The sequence below is a fragment of the Dendrobates tinctorius genome, unplaced genomic scaffold (assembly GCF_039654945.1).
Source record: "Dendrobates tinctorius isolate UK_male_01 unplaced genomic scaffold, ASM3965494v1 ptg000107l, whole genome shotgun sequence".
Taxonomy (NCBI): Eukaryota; Metazoa; Chordata; class Amphibia; order Anura; family Dendrobatidae; genus Dendrobates; species Dendrobates tinctorius.
In genome coordinates this window covers 22424099-22443234 of record NW_027361775.1, presented here as the reverse complement: position 1 = coordinate 22443234, position 19136 = coordinate 22424099, and the positions used below count along the sequence as shown (strand labels likewise).

Sequence of the window (19136 nt, the reverse complement as noted above, 5' to 3'; positions counted from 1 at the left end):
AGCACCGACCTGGCACTGTGTGTAGGTTACTATGCACAATCCTGCTGACAGGTTCCTTTTAACAGTCTACTCAGTTCTTTGTTACATAAATTTGTGATTGAGGATAATGTCACATTTGCATGTAGTTGAAAGTGGAGCCCTTTAGTTGGTTACTGGTGGGCCCTTGGCACCCTAGTCCGACACTGGATCTGGATGTCATTATTTGACCTCCGACTGGTGTGACAAATGATCACAGGAGTGTTGATCGGGTAAGAGAGGGAGCCCCCTCCATCTCCTAGCCTTATAAATGCCGCAATTGCTAATGACTATGACATTAAGACATTTAAACAGCAAGTGACTGTTAATTCGCCCTTAAGAATTTCAGGCCCTGGGCAGTAGCCCAGATTGCCCTCATTATAATCTGCCCCTGCCTTTATGCAATATTGTGGTTTTATAAATTTATAAATAATCATGAAGTTTTTGATCATATATTGCTTGCTTGTATAGGTGATTGTGTAAGTTTTGTATAGTCACTGTTCTGTCCTCACTAAATGAAGCAGACTTCATGTAGCTGCACAGGCAGCTAAACCGCTATACCGGGGTCCAATAAGGAGACTGTTGGTTGAATCTGTGCTTTATTGAACGTGATGGTATATTGGCGCGGTGAAACTACAAACAAAAACATATGTGCATACAATAAGTACTGGGTTCATCAGGGATTCAAATATACATAATACAATGTAAATCAACATCTGCACTAGTAGCTAACCAGGAGAGAACTAACTAAGCAGGCTAGTATGAGACAGGAATTGGTTACAGGGAACATAAACACATACCAGCGATGCTGTCACAAGGGGAGAAGAGAAATGAGATGCTTCCTGAATGCAGGCAGAAGGAAAAAAGTGGACTGGAAGGAAAATGGGGGCTGAACTAACCATAATCCTTTGCAAAGGACTACCAGGATGCATTGCAACCTTACCAGAATGCACTGCAAACGGAGGGAAATAGCAAAGTGAAAGTAAAACACACAATAACACTGCGGTTATGACTCTGGTCACTAGATGGAGCCAGAAAACACTGTAAACATTAACAAGCAGAATAATCAGGGATTATTAATTAAATGTCAGAGACAGAACAGTCGCAATGATGTTTGTAACATTGAGCCCTAATTTGATGGATTTACATCTATGATATGGTAGCTTGGCATACAGTCTCTTGCATTAAAAAATAATTAAAATGTCATGTTTTATGATTTTATTTTAATTTATTAGAGCATTAAGGTAAATGCTTAGTTGCTTTTTAAATAGATGTTTGTCCTCACCAACAGTGTCTAGCTGAAAAGTGCATATCTTTATTTGATATGAATAAAATGATCTGACCTTCTGTGTACTTTGCAAGAGCAAATGTATAAAGATGAGAACACTAACAGCGACAAACCAAGTCTACATCTAGTGTCATATATTCTTCCTATCTGACGCCACTGTCTCTGAAATAATTGGCATGGCATAAAAGTTGAAGAAGGCTGTATTAGACCATGTTAACTGTAATTGGAGCAAGGTAACCAAAGGGTGTAACCACAGTTATGTAGGTCTCTTTTCTTATTGGCATCAAAGCGTTTGGTTTTACGTGATCAACGGGGTATTCTATTAGATCCATTATGATATTTTAATGCATTCTAGCAGATCACATTGCTAAATCTTCTTTTTTCCTGCTGGACAACCATCTAAATTTTAAAGGGCTTAGATTGGTTTAAATAGAATAGAAGACAATATTGCTCAACTCCTCATTCCCTTTCTGCTTCCTTTCCGATACTTACCTGACCCTTTTCAGGTTATCTGTTATCTGAGCATGCTCGTATGCTAACCGAGTGGCTTCAGCGTGCTCGAATAATATGTTTGAGTCCCCGCGGCTGCCTGTCTCAAGGCTGTTCGACAGCCACTATGCATGCAGGTGTATTGCCTAACAAGCAGCCGCGAGAAATGCAGCCGCGGGGACTAAAATATATTATTCCAGCATGTTGAAGTCACTTGGTTAGCACCCGAGCATCTCATCTGACCAGAGCACCTTCTTCCACATGCCATGGCCAATACATGATTTTAACAAACTGCAAACCGGACTTATTATGGCTTGCTTTCAAAAGTGTCTTTCTTCTTGCCAGTCTTCCATGTACATCTGTATATATCTTTATATCTCGATTATACATGCATACACAGCTGTGTGTTTGTAAAGGTGTGTATTATATCTACATACTTTATACCACTTGTATAAAGCATACAGTGCATCATGACATAAGCATGTAAGGGTGGACAGATGCTTCACAGTTACAAAATACTGCAGATAAACATTTTGTTTCCATGATTCACCTTTTCTTCCTGTCTTCTTTTTAATGTCTTAGTGTGAGTAGTTATGTTGTATTTTTTATGTGGGTTACATTTTGTAGGTACACCGGCAGGTTCTTGCCTGCATTTAACAAAGAATGATCTGATTCATCTTGGAGTCACATTTATCGGCTGCTACTTCTCATGTCAGCTTGATCCTCTCAGCTATGCACATTACCATGTAGACATAAAAAAATAAGAGAGCTGGCATACGGTGCAAGAGTTTATTATTCACACTATTGATGTATACATTTGGGGGCTATCCCTTAACAAAAACTGTCACTGGACAGAGAGAAAAGTAAAAAGAGTGGCATACAGATCAGGAAAAAGGATTGGCAAGTACTCCTGGTGCACTATGTAGCCATCTCTGGGTTATCCATGTGTTAGGGGAATGAAGGCCTCAACCCACTCTTGGTGTTCCAGAAAGGTTTAGAGTTGGCAGGCTACGCACACTTCTCTCTTCATTGTATTTTATGGTAGTTGTGAAATGCATAATCTATAATACAGAGCACCACATGCATGAATGGTTTTCTCCTTTCTGGAGGGCTAATTAGGGAGTAATTAACCCCATTGTCCTAAAAGGTGCACGTTCTACTTAGCCCCTTCACGACCAATGACGCCACATAGGCGTCATGAAAACTGGTGCCAATCTGACCAGTGACGCCTATGTGGCGTCATGACGTTAAAGCCCCCCCTGCGGGTCGGGTGACCTAGGTCACTGAAAGGTCACCCGACCCGCAGATACAGGGGGCTTTGTTCTTCACCATAGGGGGCGTGGCTTCACCCCCTCGTGACTACGATTGCTATGATTGGCTGTTAAAAGTGAAACAGCCAATCAGAGCGATAGTAATATTTCATCAATGAAAATTGATGAAATATTACAATCCAGCCATGTCCGATGCTGCTGTAGCATCGGACATGGCTGGTGACAGCGATCCAACCCCCCCCACCCGTTAACGGGGGCGATCTGCCCCCCGCCACTGAATGACAGCGGCGGTGTGCCGCCGCTGTCATCATCTCCCCCCCGCCTTCCCTCCGCTCCCCCCGGCTTCCGATCGCCCCTCCTCCCACCCCCCGGTACTCACTGAGTGCCATTATGGCTCCCGGTGTCCCGCGGTCCCGGACCATGGGCGCCACCATATTGGAAAATGGCGGGCGGATGCGTTTTGCGCCCGCCGGCTGCAATTTCAATTCATTCATTTTGATCACTGTGATAAACTCTCACAGTAATCAAAATAGAATGAAAAGTAAATAAACCCCCCATTTATCAACCCCATAGGCAGGATCGACTAATAAAATAAAGAAATTATTTTTATTTTTCCATTAGGGTTAGGGTTGGAAAGAGGGTTAGGGTTGGAGTTAGGGTTAGAATTAGGGTTAGGGTTGGAATTAGGGTTAGGGTTGGAATTAGGGTTAGGCTTGTGGTTAGGGTTATGGTTAGGGTTGGGATTAGGGTTAGGGGTGTGTTGGGGTTAGGGTTGGGATTAGGGTTAGGGATGTGTTGGGGTTAGGGTTGTGGTTAGGGGTGTGTTGGGGTTAGGGTTGAAGTTAGAATTGTGAGGTTTCCACTCTTTAGGCACATCAGGGGTCTCCAAACGCGACATGGTGCAACCATTGATTCCAGCCAATTTTGCGTTCAAAAAGTTAAACGGTGGTCCCTCCCTTCCAAGCCCCGACGTGTGCCCAAACATTGGTTTACCCCAACATATGGGGTATCAGCGTACTCCGGAAAAATTGCACAACAACTTTGGGGGTCTAATTTCTCCTGGTACCCTTGGGAAAATAAAAAATTGGGGGCTAAAATAATATTTTTGTGGAAATTTTTTTTTTTTTAATCTTCACGTCTCTGCGTTATAAACTTCTGTGAAGCACTTTGGGGTTCAAAGTGCTCACCAGGCATCTAGATAAGTTCCTTGGGGGGTCTAATTTCCAAAATGGGGTCACTTGTGGGGGGTTTCTATTGTTTAGGCACATCAGGGGCTCTGCAAACGTAACGACGACCGCAGACCATTCCATCAAAGTCTGCATTTCAAAATGTCATTACTTCCATTCCGAGCCCTTACGTGTGCCCAAACAATGGTTCCCCCCATATATGGGGCACCAGCGTACTCAGGACAAATTGTACAACATCTTTTGGGGTCCAATTTATCCTGCTACCCTTGTGAAAATAAAAAATTGCTGGCTGAAAATCAATTCTTTGAGGAAAAAAAATTATTTTTTATTTTCACGGCTCTGCGTTATAAACTTCTGTGACGCGCTTGGGGGTTCAAGGTGCTCACTACACATCTAGATAAGTTCCTTGGGGGGTCTAGTTTCCAAAATGGGGTCACTTGTGGGGGGGTTCCACAGTTTAGGTACATCAGGGGCTCTGCAAATGTTACATGATGCCCGCAGACCATTCCATCAAGGTCAGCATTTCATAATGTCACTACTTCCCTTCCAAGCCCCGACGTGTACCCAAACAGTGGTCCGCACCCACATATGGGGTACCAGCGTACTCAGGACAAACTGGACAACAACTTGTGGGGTCCAATTTATCTTGCTACCCTTGTGAAAAAAAAATTGCTGGCTAAAAATCATTGTTTTTGAGGAAAAAAATATTTTTTATTTTCACAGCTCTGCGTTATAAACTTTTGTGAAGCACTTGGGGCTTCAAAGTGCTCACTACACATCTAGATAAGTTCCTTAGGGGGTCTAGTTTCCAAAATGGGGGTCACTTGTGGGGATCTCCAATGTTTAGGCACACAGGGGCTCTCCAAATGCGACATGGTGTCCGATAACGATTGGAGCTAATTTTCCATTTAAAAAGTCAAATGGTGCTCCTTCCCTTCCGGACCCTGCCGTGCGCTCAAACAGTGGTTTATGACCACATATGAGGTATCGGTGTACTCAGGAGAAATTGCTCAACAAATTTTAGGATCCACTTTATCCTGTTGCCCATGTGAAAATGAAAAAACTGAGGGTAAAAGAAAATTTTTGTGGAAAAAAAAGTATTTTTTTTTTACAGATCAAATTGTGAAGTACCTGGGGGTTCAAAGTGATAACTATGCATCTAGATAAGTTCCTTGGGGGATCTAGTTTCCAAAATGGGGTCACTTGTGGAGGAGCTCTAATGGTTATGCACACAGGGGCTCTCCAAAAGCGACATGGCAACCGCTAAATATTCCAGCATATTTTCAATTCAAAAAGTCAAATGGCGCTCCTTCCCTTCTGAGCCCTGCCGTGCGCCCAAACAGTGGTTTATGACCACATATGAGGTATCGGTGTACTCAGGAGAAATTGCCCAACAAATTTTAGGATCCATTTTATCCTGTTGCCCATGTGAAAATGAAAAAATTGATGCTAAAAGAAAATTTTTGTTGGAAAAATTAAAATGTCCATTTTTTTCTTCCCACGTTGCTTTAGTTCCTGTGAAACACCTGAAGGGTTAATAATCTTCTTGAATGTAGTTTTGAGTAGCTTGAGGGGTGCAGTTTTTAGAATGGTGTCAGTTTTGGATATTTTCTGCCATATAGACCCCTCAAAGTGACTTCAAATGTGAGGTGGTCCCTAAAAAAATGGTTTTGTAAATTTTATTGTAAAAATGAGAAATCGCTGGTCAACTTTTAACCCTTATAACTTCCTAACAAAAAATTTTTTTGTTTCCAAAATTGTGCTGATCTAAAGTAGACATGTGGGAAATGTTATTTAGTACCGTATATACTCGAGTATAAGTCGATCCGAGTATAAGTCGACCCCCCTAATTTTGTCACAAAAAACTGGGAGAACTTATTGACTCGAGTATAAGTCTAGGGTGGGAAATGCTCCATAGATTATCCCCCCATATGGTGTCCCCAGAAGAAGCTCCATAGATTATTCCCCCATATGCTGCCCCCATGCTGCTGCTGCTGCATGTAAAAATAAAAAAATGACATACTCACCTCTCCGTCGTTGGGTGTCAGATTCTCACCTGTCCTGCGTCCATGGCTGCTCACCGCTATCTGCCACGTCATCAGTCAGTGACGTTCAGACTGCAGTGGGCGCGGCGCGCACTAACCACGTCACCGCGCCCTCTGCTGTCTGAAGTCACTGACCGATGACAGACACAGACAGCAGCAAGCAGCCATGGACGCAGGACAGGTGAGTATCGCTATACTTACCCGTCCTGACGCTGTGTCTTGAGCCCCCAGCTTCTCCGCGCTCTCTCTTCCTGCCTTCAGCGGTCACGTGGTACCGCTCATTAAAACTCATGAATATGACCTGACACCCCCGCCCCCCCTCCCCCTCCGACCCCCTTTGTATATGACTCGAATATAAGACGAGAGGGGGACTTTCAGCCCAATTTTTTGGGCTGAAAATCTTGACTTATATTCGAGTATATACGGTAATTATTTTGTATCACATAACTCTCTGGTTTAGCAGAATAAAAATTCAAAATTTGAAAATTGCGAAATTTTCGCCAAATTTCTGATTTTTTTCACTAATAAGCGCAAAAATTATTGACCTAAATTTACCACTAACATGAAGCCCAATATGTCACGAAAAAACAGTCTCAGAATCGCTACGATCCGTTGAAGTGTTCCTGAGTTATTACCTCATAAAGGGACACTGGTCAGAATTGCAAAAAATGGCCTGGCCATGAAGGGGTTAAAGGAATCCAAATCCATAAGATATAAATGACATATACTTCTGATGTGCCAGATGGGAGTGATATGACAATTCCAAAAAAAAAGTTGTGCATCCCTGCTATATAGCCATTGCTTCTTTAAAAAATGATCAGTTTACCAAATCAGCACAATAAATTCATGAAAAGTTAGCTTTTTCTCCATTAAATAAATATGCTTGTTTTTTTAGAGCCACACCTCCCTCATCTATGTCTTGAGAGGGGAATCAAGACTTTCCAACAGTACGAGACACATATAAAAGAGAGGAAAGATTTTATTAAGGGGATGAAGAAATCTGGTGATCCTGAAAGACAAGTGAGTGCAAAGAAGTAATAGTGATATAATGTAATTAAAGAACAGTGCATAAAAATAATAAAATATAGATGATCATAAATGATTGAGACATGGCATAACTAGAAAGAATGTATTTTGTTGGTTGCTGGATGAGGTACGATCTTCTGTTTTTGGATACCTGACAATTGAAAAACATTACTAACTTTCTGATACTAGGTGAACTTTGTACGGAGGAGGTTTCACAAAGATCTTCTTCTCAATCCGGTGCTGATGCTGAACTTTTGTCCAGATATTACTTGTCTCAGTTCTCTCAGCTCTGATCTTCCCACCATTACCCGTGAAGTTCTTTTCATTGTCCATCTGATGGAACAGCCGTGCCATGATATACAGGTGAGACTATTTCTTCACATATATACTAAAGCATTAGCAATGTATGTAATGTAATGTTCAGAATTCAACTTTCATCAATGTTTATGATGAAAAACATGGATCTTTAGTCTATACTGTCGTGTATGAGAATTGGGGACCTGGTTTACATTTTATCTGCTGATGTTTTGGATAAATTGAGTACCATAGTGCAGACATGTTTTGGTATCATTTTCTATTTTTAATAATTTTGTACATTTACCAAAAGCAAATTAATCTTAAAAAAATAAGAATCTTGGTATTGATTATTGTAAATTGCACAGGCCGTGAATGTGACCACTTTGGATAGATTCGTACAGTCATCTGGAGAATTACTAGAGGTTTATGTATGCAAATAACCTCTTCAGAGTGAGAGAGAGGACTCTTACTCTAGCATCGCCTATTGGTTTTAGCATTCCTAAAAGTCCATATCAACTCTTGAACGAGTCTTGCCACATGATTTAGGATTATAAGCGAAATCAGAAAATTTGTAGATACATGTTACAGGGTGTTTGCCTCTCCTCAGTGCAAAGCAGGAAATCTAATTTGGCTGGGAGAGTGGTCTAAAGGGTAACATTTCTCTCAAGATGTATGTAAACTATGCATTTCTAGGTCAATATTATAGAATAGGAAAAAAATTATTATCCTTGTATCCTACAGTACATAGTCCATACTCCATTATAGTTCCTTTAATAATGCTGCTTTCTATATGATCTCTTACCCACATGTCTGATATTTCTATGCAATTTTTGCATGTTTTGCAGGATGCTCTTCTACTGGCTGTGAGAAGTTTACCTGCACGCACGTTGCTGAATGTGGCAGGTGGCACATGTGACAGCAGGGCCCTGTTTCCAACAAGCAGGCAGTGCAGTAACGTGAGTGAGGGGGGCTGCAAGGGAATCTGTGTACTCAGTACTGCTGACTGCAAAGGATGCTGAGAGTTTGGTGAGAATTTGCAGTGTCAATCACACTTAGCTGTGCTACTTTCCTGCTTTCCCTTTCTTTATTTTGCTTTTATGTACATTTATTTAACAGTTATTGCATTCTTTTAATGTTGTATTACCAGTATTCAGTTTTGCTATTGGTTATGTATGATCCTATGATGGAGAAGACTGAGAAAGCAAGTATGCAGTAGCCACCATCTGTATTTAATTTTTAAAAAACTGCTTTTGTTTCCATAATTGCAATATTTACTATCCATAATGTCAGCTGACCAACAAGAATTTATATACACAAGTGATTAAGATGTTTGTGCAAAGGTTACTTTGTTATATGTTGGAAGTGGTTATGTCAGTTGTTGGCTTACTTACTGACTTCTTCAGTCCGATTAGTTAGATCCCACTCCCTTTTGTTCCTTTAAAATAATAACAGTAATAATTAAGATAGTTATAGAAATAGTTAAGAAAGATACAGTGGTGTGTAAAAGTTTGGTCACACCTGGTCAAAATTACTGTTATTGTGAACAGTTAAGCAAGTTGAAGATGAAATGATCTCTAAAAGGCTTGAAGTCAGAGATGACACATTTCCACTGTATTTTAGGCAAAATTATATATTATATATATATATATATATATATATATATATATATATATATTCTTTCAGTTCTTGTTTGAGGGATTTTCATCCTTTCTGCCTTGGGAAATTGTTCCACTTCTGTGAGATTCCGGGGTCGTCATGCATGCACTGCTATTTTGAGGTCTAGCGACAGATTTTCAATGATGATCAGATCAGGGGACTGTGAGGGCCATTGCAAAACTTTCAACTTGCGCCTTTTGAGGTAGTCTATTGGGCCATTGTAAAATCTTGTTAGCATGGCTGGTCTGAAGCCGGAATCTCCAGGAGTGGACCCTCTGGGTGTAAGAAAAAGTTCTATTGAGAGCTGGAAGAGTCGGGAAGAAGTTCCACAGACGATCTCTTATCAAGCTGAGGTTGAAGGTTTATTCGGAGATACACGGCAAAACAGATACAGAATAACAGAGGAGTTGGAATATGCGGGCAAAAACAGGAATTCAGACAGGCAGAGATTCGCTAGGAGGTCTAGCGGTGATAAGGCTCTGTGCCCTGGCCATGGTGAGGCACAGTGGCATGATGGCGATGGAATGGCCCCGATCGACAGTAACAGGGGCTTCTTATACATTATCATAACAAAGAAAGCTGCATTTTGCCGCAGAAAGGCGTTATTATAATTCTAAGGCGTTTTCATGGTAATCTACAGAAACGCGGTTTAGAACAGAGAATATAATGACATAATACGAAGATATTAATTAACATTTCTTCAAGCAACACTAAAACCCATAAGTCATTGGTATCTATGGCTACTGTCCTAAAATCTTATCATTGTCTCCAGTCTAGGTCCCTAAATTCTTACATCCTGACATTTTAACTACTCTACACTTCGCTACCACACTATCACGTATAAGCATACTGGCCATATATTTGGTGACCTGTGATCCTATTGATTGATCCAATCTTCCTCTACGCACATCGGCTGAGGTTGCTAGGAGACATGATCTCATTTTCCATCCTCCATTTAATACATTTTATCAGCTCTTTTGTAAAAGTTGAATCTTCTCTAACTTTCAACAAAATGGCTGCTAGAGACAACATGGCCGCTCAGTATATTATGACTGACCATTCTCTTACAAGTCCCCCTCTTGTACTCTAGCCGGAGTACAACATACAGTACTGTAATATTCATGGGTGAATTACTGAAAATAAGAATATTGAGGTAATTCAGCACTTTATGCACGTGTGTGTGTAAGGCAAAAGTCCCTAAAAATAGAACAAACACATAATAAAAAAAATAATTCAAATAGTCCCGAAAAAATAAGTTGCACAAATAGTCCCGAAAAAATAAGTTGCACAATAGTCAATTCTTTTGGTCTTGTCAATTCTTTTGGTCTTTTTCTTCTCATTCTTTGTCTTCTGGATTTTCCTTATCTTCTCCCCCTCTCACACTATCAGAGTCCCACTGTATAGTGTGAAACATCTTCTCCTGATCATCCAATAGGTTCATGGTCCCAGGAGTCGAATATGAAAATCTTCAGCGGACCTGGAGAAAATAGAAAAAAAAAGAGTGGAGTATCAGTCCTTACCAGAAATTTCAGTAAAATAATTAAGAAGTCTACACTGATTGATATGAACCATTTTAATCACCTTTTTAGCTTGAAAATTTGAGCAAAGACTTAACCATTGTTGTTGGGATGTAAAGCACTAGTCTATCATTAACCCGTTTGTAGTACAAGCACTCCCCCTCAATGGGCAGGGACTCAAGGGAATTGAACAGAGATGAGTCTCCATCCTTCTCCTGTGCTTTTACGAGATCTTGAAGAGAAGAATAAACAAGGGGGGCTCTCGAGGTTTTTTTAGTAACTGCAGCGATGACTTCTTGGGGATATTTGTCCTCGCCTGTGAGTGCAGCTTCCCTGGCTGCGTGATCTACATATGCATTGCCAAGGATGTGAGGGTCAGGAATTAGCCTCTGGTGTCCTTTAATTTTGCAGAAGGACCATAATTTTGGAAATTCTTTACCCCGTTGCTCAATTTGTTTTAGAATGTCTGCATGCTGCAAGGGCTTGTTCTGAGAATCAACCATCCCCCTAAGGGCCCATACATTAAGATATAGAGTGAGTGACGACACGACATATGCGCTATCACTGAAGATATTCATTGGCTCTGGACACACGAGAATGACCTGTAGAGCTGCTTCCAACTCAGCTCTTTGAGCGGAGCAATGACCAGGGAGTTTATACTGCAGCAGCAATGGCTTAGCTGGAAACCACACAGCGAAGCCTGTGACGTAATGCCCCTCATGCCAATAGCGAGCTCCGTCGATATAGGCACAGGGGATTCCCTCTTGAAAGTCTGCTCGGAAGGGAGAGGGAGTAACAATAGCCTGTTCAATTTGACAATCGTGACTTTTTCCTGCATATTGCATCATCTGGGCTAAGTGATATTTCTCACCCACTTCGATTTGTAAGTCTCTAGTTTCAAAATCAATGATCCATTGGGCCATTCTCTGTGAATTAATACCTGAAGCTTTTCCTTTCAGCAAAGTTTTTAAAGTGACATGTGGGGTCTGTAGAATTAAGGGAGCAAATCCCACTATATGCTTCACTTGATTCATAGTCCAGTGCACGCCCAGTAGGTGCTTCATGCACTGAGTGAATCCTTTTTCCACGGGAGTCAGCAACCTGGAGTAATAACCTAGGGCATACAACTGACTAGACACTTCTGGGCTGTCTTTGGGCCATTTTTGTAGGAGCACAGAAAAAAATAGAGATATCACCGGTGTGAGTCTGAATGTAGAAAGGCTGGGAAGGGTCAGGGTTAACCAATGCAGTAGCTGCCGTAAGGGCGCGCTTCAATCCCTCAAAAGCCTGTTCCCTCTACATTAACAGGGTCAAAGTCATTATCAACATTTTTTAATAAATCATACAGTGGTTTAGCCAAATAAGCAAAATCTTCAATGAATTCTCTGGAAAAATTAATAAGACCCAAAAATTTTCTGAGTTCAGTAATGTTAGTTGGTATGGGGACAGCCTGAATAGCTTTAACCCTATCATGCATGGGTTTCTTTCCTTCTGCTGAGACACACACCCAGAAATGTAACCTCTGATTTCATCAATTGTACTTTATCTAGACTCATTTTGAGTCCTGCCTCTTGTAAAACCTGACAAACATTTTCAAGGGTTTCTCTATGTTCACCTTCATCGACAGTTTGAATCAATAAATCATCCAATACTGTAAGACTTTGTCTCCGTAACCAAGGGATTCTAACATCTGAGCCAATGCCTGATGGAAATACACAGGAGAACTGTGAAATCCCATGGGCAGCCGCGTGAACAAGTATTGCACATTTTCAAAAGTGAATGCGAAGCGGAGGGCAGATTCAGGTGTTAGGGGTACTGAGAAAAAGCCATTTGCAATATCCAAACAAGAAAATACCTTACAATCACTCCTCAGCTGCGACATAACCTCAGGGACAGATGCAACAAGGTGAGCAGCTGAGGGAGTGTACTTATTTACAAGTCTCAGGTCTACTACCATTCGAAAACTGCCATCTTCCTTTTTTACAGGTAGAATAGGACTGTTACATGGAGAATTTCCTTTCACAACAACACCTTGTTTCTCCAATTCACTGACTGCAACCCTTATGTAAGGGATGGCGTCCTCAGGAATACGGTACTGACGCTGGAAAGGTGGCAGTTTTTCACCATCAATTTTAACCTGAGTTTGCATTAACCCACAATCAGTTTTCTTTGAGATCCACAATTCAGGGAACTTTTGCTTAAATTCATTCTTTAAAGCATCATTGTCAGTGTTTTCAACATTTTCATTAGCACCTAATCCGAAGCTAGCAATGGGTAATTTATGACTCTCCTCCTCCTCTACAGGGACAGTTACAGAACAGATAGTGGCTTCTTTCTTCCGCCACAAGACTTTGTTACATAAATCAACAACAATTCCCACTGCTCCTAAAACATCAGTTCCCAAAATAGTGTACCGTAACTGTGGGTTTACCCAAAAAGCGCATCGAAGACCCCTTTGCTTCGATCCCCCTGTGTCCTGAAATCTCAGGTTTACTGGACGACTTTTTACTGCTTGAATACAGGAGCCCCCAAATTCTACCCAAAATGGTAGTCTCAGGCAGTCCAGGGGGTGACTGCAATTTGTGTCGTGTTATTGAAACTGAGGCTCCTGTATCGATGAGGATGTCTTCCCAAGGCAGCCCCTCCATTCTCCCTCTGACATAAGGTCTACCGTCCCTGCCCAGGGAAAGGGGGGCAAGGAGGGTAAGGGGAACAGGGGGAGCACTCCATCAATCAGTGTTACCTGCCATGGGAAGCCTGAAAAATTCATCATCCCCATCTGGACTCGGCTTCCGTCCAACAGCTGCCACCTCCGCCCCAAAGAGATCCTTAGTCAGGGTCCGGTCCTCATGTTCCCGCAGCTCCTTATTCAGCGGAGCATATGGACGAGGAGGAGTGACCCCTCCCTGAATAGCTTGGATCTCCGGGTGCGGATGAGTGAAAGCTATTGGGGAGGGAGCAGGAGCAGAAGGCTCCTGTGAGACTGGGTTAACCATTTGAAGACCGTTGTACTGCTGATACTGCCTAGGGTCATTCACTGCTGGATACGGAGGTCTAACTCCGAAAGGTGGTCTAGAAAACTCCCTGGGATGTTGGGAGTTAAATGGCTCCCGGGGTCCTCGGGGTACAATCCCTGGCACAAGGTTGGGACAAAAACGTCTAACATGTCCCAGATGTCCACAAAAATAACACAAGGGGGGGCCTCTCATGGGATCCCTTGGGGGCTCTGCCGAACGGGACCTGCCCATTCTCGGTACCTGGCCATACCCCCCCGGAACCCCTGGCCTCCCCGAATCAGCAGATACACCCTGAGGTGAATGGTATGCAAAAACATTAGACTCATCACCCCTCACCTCGGATTGCATCGTCCTAACAAAACACTCACTTACTTTCCTCCCAATTAGGCAACATTTTTTTAATAAATTTAAGATGGACCAGGAACATTTGGCCTGGGATTTTTTTCTCTCGGGGTTGAAGCAGCATCACACCTAACCTAGGGTCTGCATGTGCTGGAGCTGTCGGGACAATATATCTTTCCTCAACTGTGTCTGCATAAGCTGGAGCTGTTGGGACACTATATCTTGTTATGTACTACTTTACTCATTCTCCTAACTCTTCTCCATTCTACAACTGTATTTACATCAGCACTGTGTCTTGAAGCTGCAGTGTCCATCTGTGACATAACTGCTCTCAGCTGCTGCTGCTGCTCGCACCCCTCCTCTCTGTGCTTCCGTGCTAGCTCCAGCATCTCACTGAGCTTTTCTGATCTCTCCCTATACGCTGCCCCTCCCCGGGTGATCATGTTAACATATTGTTGTGTAGACTATTTATCAAGAGCCTGATCAAAGGTTATGACTGTCTTACACAAAGCCACTACTTGGCTATTAGCTTAACCTAGCAAATTTTTTCCTATCTAGTTCCCTGTTCTCTGTGGTAAACCAACGCATGAAATTTAACCACGTGGTTTCCACATTAACCCCCTCCAGCTGGGGTGTGCCAGCATATTTCTCTGCCTGCTTCCGTAACCACTCCATATTTACAGTGGTCTACAAGGACGAGTTTTACTCTGTTCTAGTATCAACAAATGCAATTTAAGCAAAGTTAGATACTCACATCTCTCTCGAATGGAAGACCTCCTGCAGGCTGGGTCGACCAGATATCAAAAGAGGTGCAGCCGTGATTCCAGCCTCACTCGTTAGCTTGCCAGGCGTCTCCCCACGCCCTTTTAAAGCTTCTTGCTACCGGGCACAAAAAAATTCTCACGTCCTTGTAGATAGCTTCTTCTTAGTTACTCATCTTTTTATAGTCTTTTTCTTTGTCCGTGGTTTTCTTATAAAAAAAATCGGGCAGGCGGTCTCGGAGCGATCACGAGAGGTTCTCCTTCAGGCTGGCTTACTTTGATCGGTTTCACGTGTGGCCACACGCGTTTCTTTTATTTTTTCTCTTCCTCTTCCCACCTCCAAGCCCTCATCTGCAGCTTCTTCCGGTGGTTCTTCTGGAGGCAGCTCTCCGGAGCTTCTTCTCCTGACTGGCAATCGCCACTTGTAAGAAAAAGTTCTATTGAGAGCTGGAAGAGTCGGGAAGAAGTTCCACAGACGATCTCTTATCAAGCTGAGGTTGAAGGTTTATTCGGAGATACACGGCAAAACAGATACAGAATAACAGAGGAGTTGGAATATGCGGGCAAAAACAGGAATTCAGACAGGCAGAGATTCGCTAGGAGGTCTAGCGGTGATAAGGCTCTGTGCCCTGGCCATGGTGAGGCACAGTGGCATGATGGCGATGGAATGGCCCCGATCGACAGTAACAGGGGCTTCTTATACATTATCATAACAAAGAAAGCTGCATTTTGCCGCAGAAAGGCGTTATTATAATTCTAAGGCGTTTTCATGGTAATCTACAGAAACGTGGTTTAGAACAGAGAATATAATGACATAATACGAAGATATTAATTAACATTTCTTCAAGCAACACTAAAACCCATAAGTCATTGGTATCTATGGCTACTGTCCTAAAATCTTATCATTGTCTCCAGTCTAGGTCCCTAAATTCTTACATCCTGACATTTTAACTACTCTACACTTCGCTACCACACTATCACGTATAAGCATACTGGCCATATATTTGGTGACCTGTGATCCTATTGATTGATCCAATCTTCCTCTACGCACATCGGCTGAGGTTGCTAGGAGACATGATCTCATTTTCCATCCTCCATTTAATACATTTTATCAGCTCTTTTGTAAAAGTTGAATCTTCTCTAACTTTCAACAAAATGGCTGCTAGAGACAACATGGCCGCTCAGTATATTATGACTGACCATTCTCTTACACTGGGCCGTGGCACCGAGGGGCCCTGGGCGAGCTGCCAGGTGGAACCGACCCCTATACAGGGTCCGTTAGGAGCATTCTTCCCTCTGCCTATGAAGTGTTCTCTAGCCCATTGGCTGCAAAACAACCCCAAAGCATGATTGATCCACCCCCATGCTTATTGGTTGGTGAGATGCTCATTTCCTTAAATTCTGTGCCCATCTTTCTCCACGCATACTTTTTGATCATTGTGGCTGAATCCTCATCGGTCCACAAAACTTGTTTCCAAAATGCATCAGGCTTGTTTAGATGTTCTTTTGCATACTTCTGATGCTGAATTCTATGGTTAGGAGGCAGGAGAGGTTTTCTTCTGACGACTATCCCATGAAGACCATATTTGTGCATGTGTCTCTGAATAGTAAAATAAAGTGCCACAACTCCAGAGTCTGCTAAATCTTTCTGAAGGTCTTTTTCAGTCAAGTGCTGGTTCTGATTTGCCTCTCTAGCAATCCTATGAGCAGCTCTCACTGAAATTTTGCTTGGTCTTCCAGACCTTATCTTGGCCTCCACTGTTCCTGTTAACTGCCATTTCTTAATTACATTTCGAACTGAGGAAAGGGCAACTTGAAAACGCTTTACTATCTACTTATAGCCTTCTCCTTTGTGGACCTCCACCATTTTCATTTTCAGGTTGCTAGGCAGCTGCGTAGAAGAACCCATGACTGCTGTGTTTTGATAAAAGGTTAGAGGAGGCTGGGTTTTTATAAATCTAGGCAATTTGCATGACCTGGCGTTTCCTAACGATAGTGAACAAGCCATAACCCTAATAGGCTAATTAAGGTTTAAAACTCTGGTCAAAGTTATCTGAGCACACAAATCTCCATTTTGCCTAAAATACAAAGGAAATGTGTCATCTTTAACTTTAGGAATTTTAGAGATTATTTCATCTTCAGCTTACTCAACTGTTTACAATAACAGTAATTTTGACCAGAGGTGCCCAAACTTTTACATGCCTCTGTATTAAGAGTGTCTTTATCTTTCATAACAGGAATCGTTGGATATGGCATGTGAATTTTTCCAAAGTAACAAGATGTTTGGGATGTCAAGCAATTTCTATTCTGTGCTAAGTCGAATATTAGCATATCCGGTGCATCGTGGATACCCACGGCAACTATTTATCATTACAGACACTGGATTTACAAATTCTAGTAGAGTTCTTGAGCTTTTAAGTCATGCAAGAAGTACACGGTGAGAACAAAAAAGCAAGATGAACAATGAAACTATAATATTGTAATCAGGCTTTTATTGCCATAATAATGAACATTACTTTGTTTGTTAACGTTGAAGATACCGAGCAGCCTTTTCTTTTAAATAATTTGTAAATTAAGCAACAAAAAATGATTTGGGTAAAAAAATGGAAAATATTCTGGGTGTTGACATTTGCAGAATGGTATTTTTCCAGGGCTGATGTACACAATATGGACAAAAATATTGAGTCCTACACATTACACCTAGAGGAGCTTTGATAACATTCCATTCTAAATCCATAGTTTAGTATGACGTTGGTAGCCACTTTTTCCACCTATAACAGCTTTCACTCTTCTGAGAAGGCTTTGTACAAGATTTTGGAATTTTTCTGAGGAACTCTGTGAAGGCTCGTCAAGTTGTTCCACACACAACTTGCCTAACATTGCCTTTATGTATTTTGCCTTGTGTACTGGAGCACAGTCATGCTGGCAAAGAGAAGGGCCTTTTCCCAACTCTTCCTATAAAGTTTGAAGCATACAATTTTCCAAAATATCTTGGTATGCCAAAGCATTAATATTTTCCTTCACAGAATGTAACAGGCTTATGCCAATCCCTGTAAGCAACCTCATATTTTTTATCCCTTACTGCACTTTACAGCTGGCATATTGCAATCGGATAGCAAACATTCTCCTGGCATTTGGCAAACCCAGACTCCGCTATTTAAAGAGAAGCTTGGGGTTCACAGTACAAAGGGATAGTTTGGAGTACAAATTACGACTAATTCACAGAAAGAAGAAAAAGTGGCTGACAGCAACTCCTGGATCCAAGAGAGGCACGTTCAAAGTCCAAAGACCCAGTTGGACACGAAATCCATAAAACAAAGGTGAACAGCATCTCATCCGGGTGAAAAACATATAAACATTTATTGTGCCATGACAAAATACGACGTTTCGACCATCACATGGTCTTTATCAAGCATGCTTGATAAAGACCATGTGATGGTCGAAACGTCGTATTTTGTCATGGCACAATAAATGTTTATATGTTTTTCACCCGGATGAGATGCTGTTCACCTTTGTTTTATGGTTTTAATAATTCACAGAAAGAAACCCCAATATACTATATTAAAATATACCTTTTATTTACCAAATCTTTAAAATACTGGTGCACAAAACAATGCCATTACCAAAAATAAGGAGAAAAATTCTTGATAGAATAGGCCAAGGGAAGTGCCTGGCCCTATCCTAAAACTCAACTGGCACCCTGCCTAGCAGAGTAGGTTGGCATCCTAAACCTGCGCAGTGGCACCCCCCGCTCAGCGTCATGTCCCTTCTAACCCTCCACAGCCCTATAAAGGACAGAATAGTATGTCATACGCGATCAGTGTCTCACAGCAGACACCCGGAGCGGTCACAGACCGCTCCCGGCACTTTAACCCCCAAAACACTGCAATCAAACATGATCACAGCATTCCTGAGCCGGCAGAGGGGCTGACAGCCTCTCTGCCTTTGTATCGGAGACCCCGCGGCATGACGCTGGGTCCCGATAGCTGCAATGGAGACCTAATGTCGTCATGAAGACATCCGGGTCTCCAGAGCTGAGAGACTTCCTGTCATGCGCAGTGCATGTCAGGAAGTCTCTCAGGTTAGTGCATAGAAGCTGCAGCGCTGACAGCTTCTATAGCATGCAGATCTGTATGCCATAGAAGCGATCAGCCTGCACAAAATGAGTGTCCCATAGTGGGACAATGTGTAAAAGAATGAAATAAATATATATTTTTTTTAAATA

The 19136-nt window shown here is 42.0% G+C and overlaps 2 protein-coding genes across 5 annotated transcripts in view; one reads left to right on the top strand and one right to left on the bottom strand.

The window, feature by feature from the left end:
* Positions 1 to 19136, top strand: part of VWA5B2 (von Willebrand factor A domain containing 5B2) — a 60874-nt gene that overhangs the window by 30832 nt on the left and 10906 nt on the right. For all 4 annotated transcript variants that reach the window (XM_073589246.1, XM_073589248.1, XM_073589245.1 and 1 more), the window contains exons 7-10: positions 7191 to 7315; positions 7511 to 7684; positions 8464 to 8574; positions 17149 to 17348. In XM_073589246.1, the coding sequence (XP_073445347.1) occupies positions 7191 to 7315; positions 7511 to 7684; positions 8464 to 8574; positions 17149 to 17348 (610 nt within the window). The remainder of the gene's footprint in view (positions 1 to 7190; positions 7316 to 7510; positions 7685 to 8463; positions 8575 to 17148; positions 17349 to 19136) is intronic.
* ALG3 (ALG3 alpha-1,3- mannosyltransferase) overlaps positions 9615 to 19136 on the bottom strand; it is an 82814-nt gene continuing 73292 nt past the window's right edge. The window contains exon 9 of the mRNA XM_073589249.1: positions 9615 to 10751. Coding sequence (XP_073445350.1) covers positions 10712 to 10751 — 40 coding nt within the window. The 3' untranslated portion in view covers positions 9615 to 10711. The remainder of the gene's footprint in view (positions 10752 to 19136) is intronic.